Source organism: Coturnix japonica, chromosome 3 (genome assembly GCF_001577835.2).
Source record: "Coturnix japonica isolate 7356 chromosome 3, Coturnix japonica 2.1, whole genome shotgun sequence".
Classification (NCBI taxonomy): domain Eukaryota; kingdom Metazoa; phylum Chordata; class Aves; order Galliformes; family Phasianidae; genus Coturnix; species Coturnix japonica.
Genome location: NC_029518.1, coordinates 73,799,976 through 73,818,037, shown reverse-complemented (window position 1 = coordinate 73,818,037; position 18,062 = coordinate 73,799,976). Strand labels below are relative to the sequence as shown.

The 18,062-nt window shown below is 38.0% G+C and overlaps 1 protein-coding gene across 8 annotated transcripts in view; it reads right to left on the bottom strand.

Annotated features, from left to right (window-relative positions):
- Positions 1-13,930: 13,930 nt before the first annotated feature.
- Positions 13,931-18,062, bottom strand: part of COL12A1 (collagen type XII alpha 1 chain) — a 98,267-nt gene continuing 94,135 nt past the window's right edge. For 5 of the 8 annotated variants that reach the window (XM_015859052.2, XM_032443437.1, XM_015859050.2 and 2 more), the window contains 2 exons: positions 17,530-17,700; positions 13,931-15,134 (listed from right to left, as the gene is read on the bottom strand). In XM_015859052.2, coding sequence (XP_015714538.1) covers positions 14,953-15,134; positions 17,530-17,700 — 353 coding nt within the window. In that variant the 3' untranslated portion in view covers positions 13,931-14,952. Of the gene's footprint in view, positions 16,400-17,092; positions 17,152-17,529; positions 17,701-18,062 lie in introns of those variants that run through there. The other 3 variants (XM_015859054.2, XM_015859056.2, XM_015859055.2) reach the window with 3 other exon arrangements.

Sequence of the window (18,062 nt, the reverse complement as noted above, 5' to 3'; positions counted from 1 at the left end):
TGCTTTTTTTATGGTGTCTCATCAGAAAAAATAAGATGGTAAGTACGAGATTTAAAGAGATACATAGATACTGAATATTTGTTTTTCTTTTCAGTAAAATTCATTGGGGATCATACACTCTGCAAGTACAGTTTGTACTGTCACGAGACAACAAAAGAAAGCAAGAATAAAAGTATTTTCAACCGCATAAACAAAATCATCTCAAGACATGACATCGCAGCCTGTAAAATACTTCCAGTGTCTGGGCTTCATTCTTCTTTCTTAGCATCATGAGTATTATTTTTAGATATGACATCTTGAATAACACAGGGAGAATGAAAACAAGGAATCAGAGCTTTCCTATATTGATCAAAGAGCTCAAGGCATTATTTCTCACCAGCTCACACAAAGTATTTCAACATTTACCCTGGAGAGCAGCAAGAAACAGCTGTGGGGCATGGAAGTCCTCCTGGAAGCAATGAAAACTAATGCTTTCTCTTCTGAATGATGAGATGCATTTGTTAGTTGTCAGTGCACTGATGTAACAGTCAAGGAGGTGTGTTTAGACAAAGAAATGCAATTAATTCCTCCCAGAAGCTTTGTCATACGTTCAGGAAATAAACTAAAGTCTTACTGAAAGGCCTGGGTCTGCTTCTCCAGAGGACAATTAAGTGACAATGTCATCTGACAATTAAGTGACAATGGCATCTGAACAGCAATCTGCCACAGAGTGACTGACCACTAAAAGATAGCAGCCAGCGATCTCCCCCAGACTGTTATCATAGAAAGGATACTCCTCAAAAAAATATCTTTTTAATGGCTGAGAACACTCAAATTAAGTGCCTGGGTCCATGTTCCAAAGCTTTCACTGAATGGCAACTAATAATTTATTTTAAAGCAGAACATTTCAGTGAGGTGACATTTTGTTTTTTCCATTGCTTTTATTGCCTTACAATGAGGCAAGAAAATGATTGGAAGACATGAATTCAGTGTTGCCTTACTTTTCTCGTTTTTAAGCTCATAAGAAGGTCAACAAAAATCTTGCTTCCCTGAAGTGCACCTCCATTCTAGCTACAATTCTTTATTGTAACTCTTTATTAAGGTTCTGGGGAAAAATTAAAAGCAAGAGTTTGATGAGCACGGTCAAAATTCAACTGCTTTACAGTCTTCTCTTTCCATTGCACTTCATCAGTTCTGTGATAGTTCTTGTCCTAAAAGAGCCTCCATAGGACTGATTACCTTAATTTTTAATTCTACTCATGTACCAATAAAACCTGTTCTGGTCCAAATTCAGGACTGCCTAGACCAGCTCAGAACTGAATCTTTTCATATTATGGTGAATGTCGGACTCCGACACAAAGCTGCACTTTGTTTAGAAATATGAAATTCAGTTACCTGGGTTGAGTCATCAATTATGTCAGTCCTGAAACACTCATTGAGAACCTAGCAAAGATACTCAGAATCCACCTCTGCACACATCAGGCTTGCATCCTGTTCCAAAACCGCAGCTACTATTTAGTGCTCTGTAGTTTGCATACATAGAAACATTGCCTTCCCTAAAGGTTCACCTCTGAAAATGTTTTTCTAAATGTTTTGACAGTGACTGTACAAAATTGTGTGACTCATGTCACAATACTTGGAAACTTGCTATGCTGAACATCCATTAAGATGATGTTCAAGATTTCTTCTCAGTAAGTTTGCAGTGGGAGCTGCGGGGGAAGGCTAGACTGGAAAGGCTTCAAGATCTGAGGAGATCATAAAATAATGTTAATAATATCTTCATGCTTTATCTCAACAACTATTTAAACAGCATAAGAAAGCGTGACAGAAATTCAAATTACATCAATTGTATTATGCCTGGCCAAGTTTCCATGACAGCATGATCCACCCTGAGTAGCAGGAAATGCAAAGTGCCAACTACTGAAATCATAGAATCACAGAATAGTTGAGGCTGGAGTTTATCTTATCCTCTACTCAGCCTATCTAGACAACCTGCATTAGGTTACCCCGCTTCAGCAGGAGGTTGGACAAGATGACCACTGTAGATCACCAAAGTCAATGTCCTCCTGAAAACTATTCAATATGATCTTGCTTTCTACTGTGCTCCTTCTCACAACCATGAACTCCATCTATCTCACTGTCACAGCAGCTAAGGCTGCCTTTTGACTTTCGTATCCCCAGTGAGGCCGTCCTTGTTTGTAAGAATGAGGTCCAGTACAAGCCCTGTCCTCGATTGCTCTTCTATCACTCACAACAGGAAGTCATCATTGATGATCTGCAGGCAGCTCCTGACCTGCTTACACCCCGCTGTGCTGGCCCTCCAGCAGATATCTTAGTGGTTAATGTTCCCAAGAGAACCAGGGCCTGTGAACAAAAAACTATTTCTAGCGTATGTAGGTTTCAACTATCTGTTCTTCCCAGTCAGGCTGTTTGTAGCAGCCACCCACAACAATATCATGCATACTGATCTGCTCATTGAACCTTACCCATAAACTCTCAGTTAGCTTATCATCCATCTTCTGGCAAAGCTCTGTGGATTCCACTGCTGCCTCACACAAAGGGCAGCTCCTCCTCCATGGCCTCCTGGCCTGTCCTTCCTAAAAAGCCTCTATCTCCAGTCATGAAAGCTATCCCATCATATCTCCATTGTTTCCACAAGATCATAGCCCTGCAACAGCACACACAACTCAAAATCCTCATGTTTACTCCCTCTCTCATGTATTAGCATAAATGTATTTTGGAAAAACACCCCAAAACAATGATTTCCCAGAAAGGGTTTGGTAGCCTCCTTAAGGGGAACCCTAGCCTTGTTTACATGGTGATGCTTACAGTAATTAAGTTCATCAATTTATCTGTACTTTGAAGACTTTGCAGTGTACGCTTACTCCAGCAAATGTGGGGGTGAGGGATTAGTGAAAAATTATTACTATCTAATAAGATGGATGAAAATTCTACTAAAATTTGACTCACTGTTCGATATCCATGAAGTCCTGACTGGATAAGTAGAAATTTATGAAGATTTAAATGCTGTTTCAATGCAAGAGAAAACAGGCTTAATTTGTTGTCTATTGCTTGTTTTTCTTTACGTAGCTATATCTACATTTCAGCTAAATATATATTATTGACAGAGAAACTTACAGGAATTAGAAAATTAATTTAATTTCTATTTGTAATACCTTAATATACTGAGGCTTTTAAACAACTTAGCTCAAATCTGTTCAGTGCAAGATATTTTTAGCAGATACACTTTCTGTACTTCCTACCTATTAAGAAAGACGAATGGTTATTTTTCACGTGAAAGAGTCAATCTCTAATTTCTTTCTCCTTGTAGCATTTTCTAGTTTCTATCTTGAAAATAGCCCACAAGGAAATTACTCTGCATTTTCCCTTTATACAGTGTTAGTAGCATACATAGATAGAAGATCCAAATTCACCCATCCAAGAAAGATTTTTTCTCAGTTTCATGATTTCTGAATCCTACAGTTCCAGTGGCATAAAACACAATCTGGGCATGAGAACCAATCATGATGTAGCATTTGCTATGCAGTCTTTTCCTAAATGGCCTAGTTGGCTAACCAGGGTGGAAGAAATTTTAATAAAAGGACTTCCTTCTTTGCTCTCGATTGTCTACATTTCTCTAGGCACCTACTGGTGTCCTGGAAGAAGCACTGGGGCACTTAGAGGTAGGGGATAACAATCTACAGTGAACAAGTTTACTAGATCTGTGAATAACAAAGTAAATTTCAATGACTTATCCTATCAGGTCTCCCATGATACTTTTAGACATTACAGCTGTCCCATTCTCCTGGCAATGCCATTCCCCCATATTTCTGGAGCTACCACCTTGATCCTATTCACTTGGCCTCTATGTTATGCAGTTTGAGTGCTGTAGACAAATGCTAACACTTAGTCTCCTGGAAACTCAAAGAGATATCTTCTATATTCAAATTTGGTAAAGCCAGTTTTTACATACTAAGCATTTTTGAAGATGTGACCATTCCATTCAGTGTGAGACTGCACCATCCTTTGAGAACAGACACATGTCAACCCTGCCTGCCTTGAACATGGGATGTCACAAGCTAGTCCCAAATGAGGGGTTACGTAGATACACTGTCTTAGCACTAAGCCCAGCACAAAGTGCAGTCTCAGCTAAGCTTGCCAGCTTGGACTAAGCACCACAACAAGCATGGCTAACCAGTCTCCTTCACAAAGCTGGTTCACAGCTGAACCCAAAGTGTAATTTGATGCAGTGCCTAAACAGAAGTTGAAGTTTCTAGGGAGGAAAAACAATTTTTGAAGTTGTCCAACTCTGTTTAACTCAGGGTACTGTGACCTATTGAAAATGTGACCATAATTCATGAAATGCAATACTGATCCATTTCCAAAGATTTTATTGAAGGCAAAACCATACTGGTTTGGAAGGAACTGTTTCTTCCTCCAGTGGAATTTCTACCACACTGAGATGTGGCTTTTCCAACAGTACAATACTCAATACTATAAATGTAAGAGAATGGCCATATTCCAGTGTGATGTGCCAAAAAACTAAATACTAAGAAAATGAAAAATTTTCCTTAAAAGTTTTGAATGCCAAAAATGAATTGATTCATGCACCTTTAGAAATATGTATAATTTCACAGTATATTTGGCAAATTATGATCCTGGGGTAATAATAGCAAGAATAAAATCAGATTTAACAGATAAAGTTGAACGAACTTTAAATTGAAACAAAATACACACACTTCTGGTACTACAATAAAAGCCTTCCAGTTAATGTATCTGGGACCATTCTTCAGAATGGAAAATCAAAATAGGCTGAACACATAAAAGACGTATAACATCAAGACAAAGTGAGTATACATCCTATGAATCACAAAGCACATTTTATCATAGTGTACTGCATTCTCTTGACTACGTTTAGACAGAATGCAAAACACATCATTCTGTGTGGGAAATGGACATTATTTTGATCCTCCAGGATTCTGAAAGCACCATGGACTGGACCATCTTATCTGAATGTGTAATAGAGCACCTAAGTATTCCAAGGCTCTTCCTTCATACTGAACAACATTTTTATGAAACCTTTGGTGCTGTGAGTCACCAAAAGAACAATGTGCTATATGTTGACTTATACCCATTTGTGAAGCAGCACAATGCATGCAGAAGGACTGATGAAGCCTATTAACAGGTAATAAAAGATAAGAGAGCTCTATCTTCCCCAAGCCCTTCTGGGTAAGATCAATATCTAGAGCTGAAATGAAACTACCTCTACATGTGTCTATGTAAACGTCAACATTTCTAACTTCAAATTGAACTCTTCCACATCTTACAAGCCTATCATAGAAGTACATCTAAAAAGAAACAGAACACATGTTTGTCTTTGAGATACCAAAATCTCTTGAGCTACTCAAATACACAGGATGGATCTATTAAAATGTAAAATATTATTCAGGAAAAAAAGGAAAAGCTGCGTTATCTTGTGATATCTACCAATACATGGCTTTAATACTATACTTTCAACTTTAAATGAGGCAGAAATAATCCCAAATTTGAATGGGAAAATATAATTTAAGGAAGAAATTTAAATTCATAAGTTGAAAGTCTGAGTAATGCCACTAGACAGAAGCTGAGACATACTGCAGATGAACTGAGTCAGTCACATATCCAAATGAATTATTTCATGCAGGACTGTCAAATAAAACCTTTATTTCAGGAAACATCGCCTCTGACAATCAGCACTTGGCTGAAAGGTCATTGTCTATTTCTCCTTCTGGTGTCTTTCCATCTACATTCCTAGGAGAACTGCCTGGAGTATCTATTTATAAGTAGCTGGCTATAGCTCATTCACTGTCCATTTTTAGTTCCTATTTCTATATACTGCTACACAAAGCAGGGTACAGCAACCTTAGTTCATATTTATGATTGTACTCCCACTTGAAAAATTCTTGATAACCTTCTGCTTCAATAGGATACAGTCATATTCTAATAATGTGGTCCATCTGTGTATCCTCTACCAGAAATGGATGACTGGTACACTTTAAACTGTAGACTTGTTACCTTCTGTTTTTGTAGTCCTGTTAATCATCACCTATAGTCTTCATAATTTCTGCCCCCAGTAAATAGCACTGCTTTAAATATGCACACAAAGATCTGTGAGCAAAACTAGTAGGCTTTTTATTTATTTATTTTAATTTCACAATTGGCCTAGTGCATGAACTACAAGTTTTAAATGCCGGGTCTCTCAGTTCTTAATTTATTCTGTCTCTGTGTGCTTAGCAGAGATATCATTGCCATTTTATTTAGCTAGAGTGCTCATCTCTTGCATTCTTCCAACAAGAGAGTATTGAACTTACCATCATCTTTCAGAAGCAGCAGCCATTGTCCAGCAGAGACTTACAAGGGGCAGTCCTTCCAAGGACACATCTTGTACAGTGTATCATTGAGCTTGGTAAATGAATAACCCAGTAATGGCCACTTCAGAATTTCCCAAGCCAAATATTGTACACACAGAAAACAGTGTTTCAAGAGACCATAAGCCTGACTCACCCTGCCTAAACTTCACTGCGACCTTTCCACCCTGTCTATGAACCAGAGCACCTTTCCAGCCCAGCCTGGGGCCTTCAGCCCCTTCCCCAGGAGGGAATGTATTTAAATACTTGAAGGGAGGTGCAAAAAGGACAAAGCAAGGATCACTTCAGTGTTGCCTGGTACCAGGACAAGAGGCAACAGGCATGAAAAAGTATACAAGGGATTCTTCTCTGAACACCAGGAAACACTTCTGTAGGTAATAAGGCACTGGTACTGATTACCCAGAGACTACAGAATCTCCTTGGAGATCTTCAGAAGCTACCTAGACATGGTCCAGACCACCCTGCTGGGATTAGCCGTGCTAATCCTTGGCCAGGAGTTGGACAAAATGATCTTCAGGTGGTCTTCCCAATATTAACCATTCTGTGCCCCTGTGGCAGCACAGAGCTCTTGTCCTTTTCCTCATGTTGGGCAACGTTAGAAAAGTTCAGTTACCATAATAGGTTAATCATCCAAACCAAGAAGTCACTCTTGCATATGCAGATCCCCAAGTTCATGTTTCCATACTGCACCACATGGATGCAGTCCTTGGAACATGTGTGACTACTGTGACTTCACAAGAAACTTCGATGCCTATTTTAAAGCATGTAACTAAAACCAGAAAACAAACAACAACAAAAGCTAGATATATCTTACTCATAAGGTAAAGGAGGAAGTAGTTATTAAAATGGATTGGCTTCCACTAATGCTTATTGCCTGCTAGCATATAAACTAATGGAGCAAGCTCTCTCCAAGAGCCAGCATGCTTAATACAACTTCTTGTGGGCATGCAGTCAAAAGAAGCATTAAAAAAAAAAAAAAAAAAAAAAAGAAAAAAAAAAGAAATCCACTATGCAAGACCTCGCTGTGCTTTTGTCTGAAAGGAAGAACTGCAGGTCATAACAACCCAGCAACAATTCAAAGACTTACCACTTCCTGACCAACATGTGCCAGCAGCAGCTACCCCCCTCCTCACAGCTTGAGAACCTTCCACATGGTATCTGATGGTATGGAATACCTGGCACCTGTCCTAGTCCCAGATATAATCAGGCCTATCCTAGTCTTGGGCATGCTCCCATCACTCAGCAGCAACCAAAGCACTGGTGTGTTATTAAAAGTATCTCAGCTGAAACTGAGACACTCATTTTCTTTCAGAAAATCAGAATAGATTAAGCTTTCTTCCACCGTTAATGGCTAACATTTCCTCCCAGTCAGCAGGAGGAAAGTATACCAGCTGATGACTGCAATTGAACATTTCTGTATGCATTTTCATCTTTATTTCTTCACTTCTGATCTTCAGTTCCTTTCTTTCTGAACACTGTTGTATGCCACCCCGGTAATCAAGACAGAGTGAGAATTTAGAAATGTGTTGGCCAGGGAAGTCAAATTCTTCCTTCTCTCTGTGATTTCATTCACCTGAGCAAGAAGTTAGGCACCTTCTCCCAACTCAGTTGGAGAAAGAGGTTGTATTTAAAATAAATAAATAAATAGATAGATAAATAAATAAAGGCAAAGTTCAGGAAAGAAAGTTGTGGCCTTTAAGGATTCTGTTTTTCTTGAAGTTCCTTATCATTTTATTTTTTTTTTTTCTCACTTACAATGAATGCATTCAGTGCACCAATGCATTTGGGCCCATGAAAATCTGATATCCCAGATTCAGGAGGAAATAGGACAAAACTCTGCCCCTGTGGTAGTGGTAGTATGCAGTTTTGCACAAGACAGTTTCTCTCTTTAATTTCCTTGACCTTTGGTTGGAATCTTATCTTGTGCCAGCATTGGTCTGAATTATGGGAACTCAAGTTTCTGCTTCTGTCTGAAGTATAAGCTTTAACTGTTGCTATAGTTTTAGAAGTATTTCTCTTCATGTTCCTGAAATCTTCACCTATTTCAGTAGCAGTTTTCTCAGTTTGTTTTTGGGGAAGCAAATACTGTAGAGGGAAGACACTATTTTAGGCGAGTGAGAAATGGGACAGATATAAGAAATGTTTGGTGCTGTTTTGACTTCTGTTGCTACTGAAAAGAGATCAGTTAGTGAGATTGAGAAATACAACCTCAGGATAAAACCTTGGAGGATGCAGTGGCTGGGGTTTGTATTTACAGGAGTTTTCTGTCAGATGTACTGTATGCTAGGGCATTGCCAAATAGCAGCACAGAGTACTCGTGGTATTCTGAAGAACTGCCAAAGAAAACAAGTCTGCAAATTCTCCTTTATTTGTTGTTATGATGACATTTCTCATATCAACAGAGTTTCTAGAACTGAAAACTTAAGGATAAACATTTAAGGATGGATACTGGGCCAAAACTTCTTTTTGTTGCTTTTTTGTTTTGTTTTGTTTTGATTTTTAAGGACAAATCCTAAATGAGCTGAAATTAGGCAAAATTCAGTAAGTGGAATGAAAACAACCCTTTGGACTTCAAATAAAATAAAACTTTCCTTATCTCTGAATAGATGTATATACATATATGACAGTGTGCATGTGCATATACAAGAATTATATTGATAGCATGTTTAAGATAGGTTTTTTTTCTATTTGAAACCCTGGATATGGCTTCATACCTTCAGTTATTTACACTGAATGTAAATAAAGTTAAGATTCACTGAAGATAAAGAAGTATTATTTTTCACTGACTTCTGTTGGGCAAAAAAAAGGGAAAATTTTATTTATTTATTTATTTATTTTAAATTTTTGAACATGTCTTGAACCATCTCACATGGTAACTGGCACCTGTAGTTACAAATAAGAAAAGCAAAATATCTAGTGAAATGACTTCCTGCTTGTCAGTGTACTGCAATAACAATATCAAAGCAGCAAGACAACAAACAGTACAAAAAGATACAGGAAAAACTGAAAGAGCACTTCTAAAACAAGTATTAACAACAAAGAAGCCTTAAAACTCTGATCCTAAAATCTGACTTTGCAGTTTTAGATTCAAGCATTAGCAAAGTGCAACAGGTTATATGGGATGCGAGATCCATGAACCCAGAGAACTCCTCTGTTAATCTGGTTTAATGACATATATAGCCACCAAAATAAGATTTTGCAATTAAATTTTTTTGCAATAGCAGCAAGAGAAAAGAAGCTGAAGACTTCAGCTGGATCTCCCCTTGTCAGCCTTTCCTTTACCAGGCCAAACAGGCCTAGTTCCCACAATTCACCAGGTGCTCTGCTGGACTTCATCCAACCTGAACTTATCTTGTCCCCGGGGATCCCAGAGCTGCAGCCATGGGAGGAGGGGAATAGTGCAGGAAGGAAGGAAAGGGAGCAATGACTGTGCAGAGCATCAAGTGTTGGTATAACTGATAAGGAGAGAACAGGTTCTGGATGGTGTACAGTAATTTAATTTGCTCTATTGACTGACGTGAAAGGAGCCCAAAGCTGAAAACATTTACATGTTGCAACTTTCCAGTGGTGGTTGCTGTGAGACATAAACAGCAGGCCATTATAACTGATAAACATCTCAGTTTTGCTTCAGTTTGGCAGCCGCAAAAATAGTATTAGTCAAAGTATTAATCAGTTTTATATAATTCTGCTTGTCCCAGACTGGAACGCTGTTGTCACATTCAGCACTGGAGTTCTGGTAGCTTACTAAGATCTGTATCACTACTTCAGAGACTAGTAACTCCAGTGAACTACATGGTCTCTGGTTAGGTGCACTCTTTGATGGAAAAACTTGTTTTTTCTTTTCCAGTGTCTCCAGAGCATCCAAAGCTTTTCTATTTTCATTATAGCTCAAGGAAAAACAACTCTCCTTAGTACTTTTAATCCAGGAACTTTGCAGGGATAACATGCTAGAAAAAGAGAGTGAAGACATGTCTTTTCTGTCCTTTTTTTTTTTTAGTTTTGGTAATCTTGGTAGTGACTTTTAAAATAACCTGAGGCAGGTTAAAGGGGTCAGGATATTACAGGCATCGACCCTTCTGAAACTGAGACATCCACAGATGTCTCAAAGTAAGCACCCAGAAAGGTTAGCAACTTGAAAGCCCAGTCAGTAGCATGCACCACTCTATAAGTATGGGTCACACAAAAGTGACCAGGAACTAAGCCTTCAGGGCACCTAAGGCTGAATATACAAGAGTGTAAGTAGAAATTGAACTGAACAACTATTATCTATTAACTATTATCTAAGAATAGTTCAGAAACAAAGTGTTTTTCAAGGGTGAAGACTTTCACAACAATGCTGACCCAGAAACAAAACTGAGAGCAAAATCTGGGTCACAGCTCCAAACCATCTTGTTGTGTTTCCTCATTAAAAACCAAGTATCTTATTGTTAAAAGCTTTTTTGCATCTCCAAGCTTACAGAACAGATTTGCTGACTATAAATTCAACTTCATTTATGTCAGTGGTAAAATACAGTTGATGTTACGGAACTCAGGATTAAAGTTTACTTTTCAAAATCACTTTCTCAGATACTATGTGCCAGAATTAGCTCCGCATCCTCACACATGAATCAAAAGAATAGAAATACTGGGATACAAACATATTAAATGTCACAAATGAAAAGGCAGCTGAGCATTCATTTTCAGAGGCAAACAGTATATCAGCACTCAAATACCATTCTGACTCCATTATTTTTTAACTGAATGTCAACTAAGAATTTTTATGTGGGCAGAATTCTTCAAGAACATTTCTTCTATCTCTTTTCCAGTCACATAGGAGATGACCGTACACATCTTAATGAGCTGATCAAGCCAAAAAAAAGTCTTCCTAAGAACAGCTATTCCTGTTGTAGACTGAGAGACATATCTGGCAACATGAATCCCTGTTCATTTGTGTTCTTTCTTTGAGAGTATTGCTGTGCAGCCAGTGCTAGAGCATTCAAAATACATTGTCACGAAACCACAACAGAAAGAAAAAAAGAAGGGAAGCGCTATTTCAAGTGAGGCACTCTACATGTTTTCCTTTGCTCCATTTTTCCCATTATTTTTGTCCAGAGATCCCAGCAATGACACACCATCATAATATTTAGCCTTCATAAAACAGTAACGTTTCCTGAGGATTTGCGCACTTTTGCTATCTGTGCAATCAGAATGCGAAGAACTCTCAAAAATACTTGTGGGAATGCAGAGAAATAATTCCTTCATTAAGATTCTCCCAGCAATGCTCAGTCCTAATTTCAGACAAGCAATGACCCATTCCCACTTTCTTGTTCACAACCACAGTTTTTGCCAAAGGATTTATGCACATAAAATTAAAAGTGAGTTTTTAAGCAATTCTTTAAAATAGCCAGACTATGCAAACTGCTTGGTTGTTCATGAGGTATTCAGGAACTCAGACTTGTTTGTATTTGCTTTGCATCTGTATTTCTCCAGGACTTGCTTGGCTCATCCTCACATCAGGTTTCCCAGAAGTGTCATCAGTACCCCCACAAAGTCATTCCCATGAGAATTCCTGGAAGTGAGTTATTCTTCCTTGTTGGCCTCCAGCAGTAAACACTCATTTATATGTTCTGTCCAAACACTTCAAGTATTTTCTCTGGACTTTGGATGAGCCACTGGAAAGTCTTTATTATTCCAAAATGGACTGCCAGCAGAACACCTATGTCGAGTACTGTAGCACAGGGGAAAGAAATGTCAGCCAGGTTTGGGGATGTTTCTTTTGTTTTGTTTCTTTGCTGTTGTCTATTGAGGTTTTATTTTGTTCTTTTTTCTCCCTAGAATAAAACTGTTCAGAGGTCATCTTGAGTCATGATTCACAGTTCCATGCCTGTAGGGGAGACACATCCTAGAGCTGGTATCCATCCTGCAGATCCGGAGCAGGGACTTTGTAATTAAAATGCATGGCCTGAGCTTCTACGTACTGTTTAAATACTTCAGACCAGCAGATAATGAAATAGCAGCACCTCTGTTAAGACTGATACCTATAAAGAGCACAAGGAATCTGAAGATTGTCTACAAGACATTGGGTATGTTTTTTTTGTGGAGGAATAGGAAAATAACTTAAAATATATGCTGTAAATATGCCATTCCTTCAGTAAAACTCTTTTTGGAGAACAGATGGGAATCCTTCTTATGTAGATATGGGCATCTGGTTAAGCTTGTCCTGGTGACACAGTCAATGCCAGAAACAGACATATGGGAGACCAATGCATGATGTCATTATTTTAAGTACAGTTCAGAGAAACATTTTGAATCACTTCTCTAAACTCCTACCAACCTTTTATTATTTTCTGCCAGACTCATGCATTTCTTTATTGCACATCAAGCTGCAGGACATATTTCTGATACTTCAACTCTCCACAATTACATGAGAACATAAAGAACCAATGGATTTGATTAAATGTTTCCTTAGTTCAGCTGCCCAGAATTATTCCCTTTCAGTCTAAAAAACACGCAGCTGTAATCACAGTCATGATGAAAAATGCCATTCATTTTTACTTCATTTCGTAGAATCATAGAAAGGCCTGAGTTGAAAAGGATCAAAGATCATCTAGCTTCAATCCCACAACTAGATGATTTCACTGATAATTACTCAGGCCATCTATGAAGATATTCTATAACCACCATTTGTGGACACTAACATTCATCACTACTTCCAGTGCAGAGTAAACACTCAGTGATCAGGAAGCCAGCCTGCATATATCATTCCACATTCACGGCTTTCCATGATCTTCAAAAATGCCACTGCAGCTTTCCCAATGAGTGTGAAAGGCTTTACTCCAGTAGTAGCGAAAGGTATTACTACATCTAAGATAGTGCTCTGTCAAGATAACAGGAGTAGGAAGGATCATCTCTAGTCCATTCTCTTCTCTTTTAGCAAGTGATTCTTCTGGTCAATTGAAAAGTAGTAGTTCTTGTTTTATTTAGCCTTGTCGCCCTGGCTATGTAAAGCTAAACTATGGCTTATGATGTTATCAAAGCTGAGGTGACCTCCTGAGCAGATATCCATGTCCTGCATGATCCCAACAGGATGAAGCTCACCAAATACCAAACACCTCCACTGAATAAATCTATCTGCTAACACTGAACTGAATGCCACCACAGCTGCTCATGGCACATGAAGAATTATGTGGCTTTAGCAACTTTGTGCAGTCCAAGTAGTTCCTGAGGTAAAGATTCTCTCTGGCTGCAACAACCATCCATTAGAAACATCAAGCAGGAAAAAACCTGGAACCGATGAGCCTCTCTTTCATTCTCTTCACCAAATGTGTCACAGACTAAATTTTGTTAAAAGCTGTATTCATACCTCAGACGGTGGAAACCTCCCCTGCTTTCATCCACCAACCTCAAGATACCACAACCCAAATACTGATTTTAAGACTATTCCCATTCTGGTTGACTTTTGGCACCCGGCATCTCCAAATGGTGGAATAAATATTACTACCAAACTGAACACACAGGCATCAGACTCAGTGGGCCTTTCAAAAAAAAAAATGAATAATCACATAGAAATTTTCAGTAGTTTTATTGAAAAATGCCTCTTTCATTTCAGAAATAAATAATATAAGGCAGTGAAATTCACAATTTGCAGTTAAAATATAAAAGCAGCAATTCTATATCCATAGTCTTGCAAACAATTTCCAACTGCTTTTGATAACTATGAAACACTGTATTCTGAAAATCAAATTCCATACTAAATATACAACATAAACATGCAATTCCATTTCTGCAGGATTGACTGCAATTTGGCATAAATGATGCTGTGTCTACAAACAAGGAGATTTCAGGCATTATTAAACTGTATCCAGTTGATACAAAGATTTCAGCTACTTAATGTTTGTGGTGTTTAAAGGAGATGTATAAGAGCAGTACATGCTCTGCAAAGTGTAACTAAGAATAGAAGAAAATGACAGTGATATCAGAAGGATAGAGAAGTTTGGGCTTCTTTCTTTTTCAGCTAGATAATGCAGACTTGTGACCTGACTGAACTGCAAACATGCATTTGAAAAAGAAGAAAAATGTAGAGCTAAAGCAGACAGTCCTCAAAAACCTTGCAGCAGCTCTGTGGTTATTTTTGGGGTTTTTTTCCTTCTTCTTTTTATTCCTTTTTTTCCTTTTTTTTTTTTTTTCCTTTTTTTTTTTTTTTTTTTTTTTTTTTTTTTTTTTTTNTTTTCTTTTCCTTTTTTTTTTTTTAAACATTATTTTAAGGAAAAGGCAGCCCTGGGATAACTGAATGCAGATATGAACCTGTATGCAGCCCCTGTAAGCAATAGTATTTTACAAGCATGTCCAGAGCATAATGAAATTGCTAGTTACACATATTGCTATCCCCACACAAGCGAGATACAGAACAAGGGTGTGTCTGATATGAGAAGACCAGAAAGCTACAGTTCTGCCAAACAAATGATGCACTCTCCCTGTGTGTATCTGCAAATGCAAGTATAGCAAAAACCACCAACCAACCCTCCCTCCAACCCCCCCCCCCCCCCCCCCAAAAAAAAAAAAAACCACAATACAAGACACAGATCTCTTATGGCTTTGTTTTTGCTTTTCTTGACAGCGATCTTTTCCAGCGCATGTGCTCAGGGTACTCTGGTGAATGCATTTCAACTCCATAGTCCTCATACTCGTCCTCTCTCCTTTCTGACTCCATGGGGACTATGAAGGGTTCACCTTCAGGCTGATAGGGTCCGCTTTCAGGCACGTATGGTTCTGGTTGAAAATAGTTGTCCGATTGAACATTATAGTTATCGCATGTCTTTGAATCCACAAATACCATGACAGTTAGTTTGTCTACACAATGTTAGTCCAATCTTATTTCCATATAATAAATATATAAATTAATAGCTCATGGGGGTACTTTTCAGTTTTGTTCATTTATAACTTTGGCAGCAAAATTTTAAAAATTTAAAAAATTAATTTTGAAAGGCTTTGTATTTATAATACACAAAACATTGCAGAAAGAGTCTTAAATTATGCAAGGGACCGAATATTGTTAAAAAAAACCACCAACAACACAAAACACCACACAACAAACAAACAAAGCAAAGCAAATAAAATTATTATTTTACAGCTAATTTAGGAAACCCAAGCACTGGATTTTATTTTATACTGCATAATTAATAGAACACATGGAGTACGTAAAATGGACAGGTGGGCTCAGCATGTACTATTTTTCTCTGAGACTGGGAAAATAAATGTACACGTAACTATCACCAGCGGCAATATACAGTACATGTCATTTTCTTGTGCTGTTCCTCGAAACAAAGCGAGTTACAGCTGGTGCTTCAGGAACACCAAAAACTACAGCAAAACAGAAGAAAAATAATTTTAAAACTTTTGTAGTTATAACTGTAGTTACAGAATCCAACAAGATTACATAAGAAAAAAGGCACATGCCCCGATTTCAACATGTTGGTAACAAGCAACAGACAGATAGATTTCTTACGTTGTCAAAGATGTTATTATGGCATACAGCAAGCAGCAGCAGGCTTTTATGCAAAAGCATCACATAGAGTTGTTAACAGATTTTAGCGGGTATGGTCCCATACAAATCATTTACAAGCCACAATTAGTTTACTATTTACATAAGTCATTTCTCATTTACCGGGTTAAATCTGTCTCTTCAAAAGCCATTACCTTTGTTAGTTAGTAGTTTTATAAGCCTCCTTCACCACTGAGACTTTAGATGGTCTGGGTCTTTTTTTATAAAAGAAAGACTGTCTATTTTATATTATTGAAATGCAACAGGCTGAATGAATTGACATCACTGTCCTTTATCTCATTCACAAGTCGTGTTAGTAAAAGGAATCTCCCCATACTATGAGGCCAACATGGTTCAAAAACCATATCCGTGGTGAAATATCCATACGGACTCATTTTCTAATAAGCACGTGCGCAAACATCTCAGAAACAGGATTTTCATGTATTCAAACTGTAAGCAGCACTGGCGACTTAGAAAATGTGTTAGCCGAAACCTGAAACAGGTCAAAGATGATGTTAGTCTTTTAAAAAGTCCATCTGATGTGCAAAAACATACTTTCATCCAACTAAATACATGACAGTTAATTCATAGGCATATATTTATATATGTATACGTATCTGCTCACTAGAAAGAAGAACACTGCTGAATCACAGGCACAATTTTCTTCCTTTTTCATTTAAATAAGGATTTTGTGAGATATTCACAACCATCTGGCTCTTTGGCCAGCAGCACTGAGTCTGCAAGTGTGTACATATATATATATATATAATTTTTTTTTTCATGAGTACATGCACAATATACTAACAGCAAACCATATTCAGTACTAGTATCACATACACTAACTTTGAGATGTTGCAATGCATACTTATTAATCTGTTAACAACAGTTTGGTCCTGCAGGATCCCCATGTTAAAACATATTGGAATCTTTCCAGTCAGAATTGGTGACCCTGTATTTGGTTCCAGGAGCAGCCTACTGTTTTATGATTCAACACAGAGCAGAAGGCTGGTATGACCCAGGGCTAGTCAGAGACTCCACGGTGTTTAACTCAGTAGAAATTGTAGGACAGTGGTGTTTTTCAGTTGTACTGTACCACCAAATGGATTTCCTTTGTGGGAAATTTTGATTTCAGGTATAAATTTGGTATAAATAATCCTGACATTGCTCAAAAAGAGACACACGGAAATTGCCAGCCACAGCATTCTTTTTATTTTTCAAGAGAAACATGGAGAATTCAACCTTGTTCTGAAGAAGATTGGAAAGGGCAGGGAGTGGATGGGGGGAGAAAAGAAGAAGAGAAAATGGTCACTTAAATCCTATGCAAAACATTTTCAACTAACTTTCTATGTTAATAAAAAAAAAACAACAAAAAACTGAAATACTTTGTTTCTACTTCCTATTTAAAGTGAATCACACATAACATCAATTAAATCTGAATCCAAATACACATGGCTGTTCATATGTCTGCACATTACAGTGAGGCAGACCTGCTTGCTGCAGCTTTTTCCTCTACTCAGTATGTTCAGGCCAGCAGGACTGTCTCATGTAAAGCAACTCAATATGAACAGCCACATCTGTGAAGGCTATTTGCAACAAAGAGCAATTTGGTTGTTCATAACCTACCTGGGAATCCTTGGCCATTGTAAGGAATGCTAGCACACTGGGATGAATCACAATATCCTGGTGGCCCTGGAGGACCTCGAATACCCGCATTTCCAGGACGACCTGGAGGGCCGGGTGGTCCTCGTGATCCTGTAGAGCCTGGTGGACCTGTTCTGGATTCTCCCTGTGGACCTAATTTCAGAATTGGAAGGTTGGGGGTTATTTTTTTTAAGAGCCAGCTTGATAAAAACAACTAACATTATTGCTGTCTAGACTACACAGTCTATGTCATTGGTGAGAAAACATTTGCATTTTATAGCTTTATGAGGGTCAACAGAAAGAAAAACAAAACTAGAAATATGACTCAACATTAGTTGCTTCCCTGTGTGTGGCTTACATAAGGATTTTTTTTCACATAAACTGATTCAGAAAGGTTCCAGCCAACTAAGAAACATCAATGAATTCTCTGGTTTATTTCCCCTCTGTGTAAGATAGGAAGATCTCAAGGGAAGCTACTAGATTAGGCAAACACACTGGATTTCAATTAAAATACT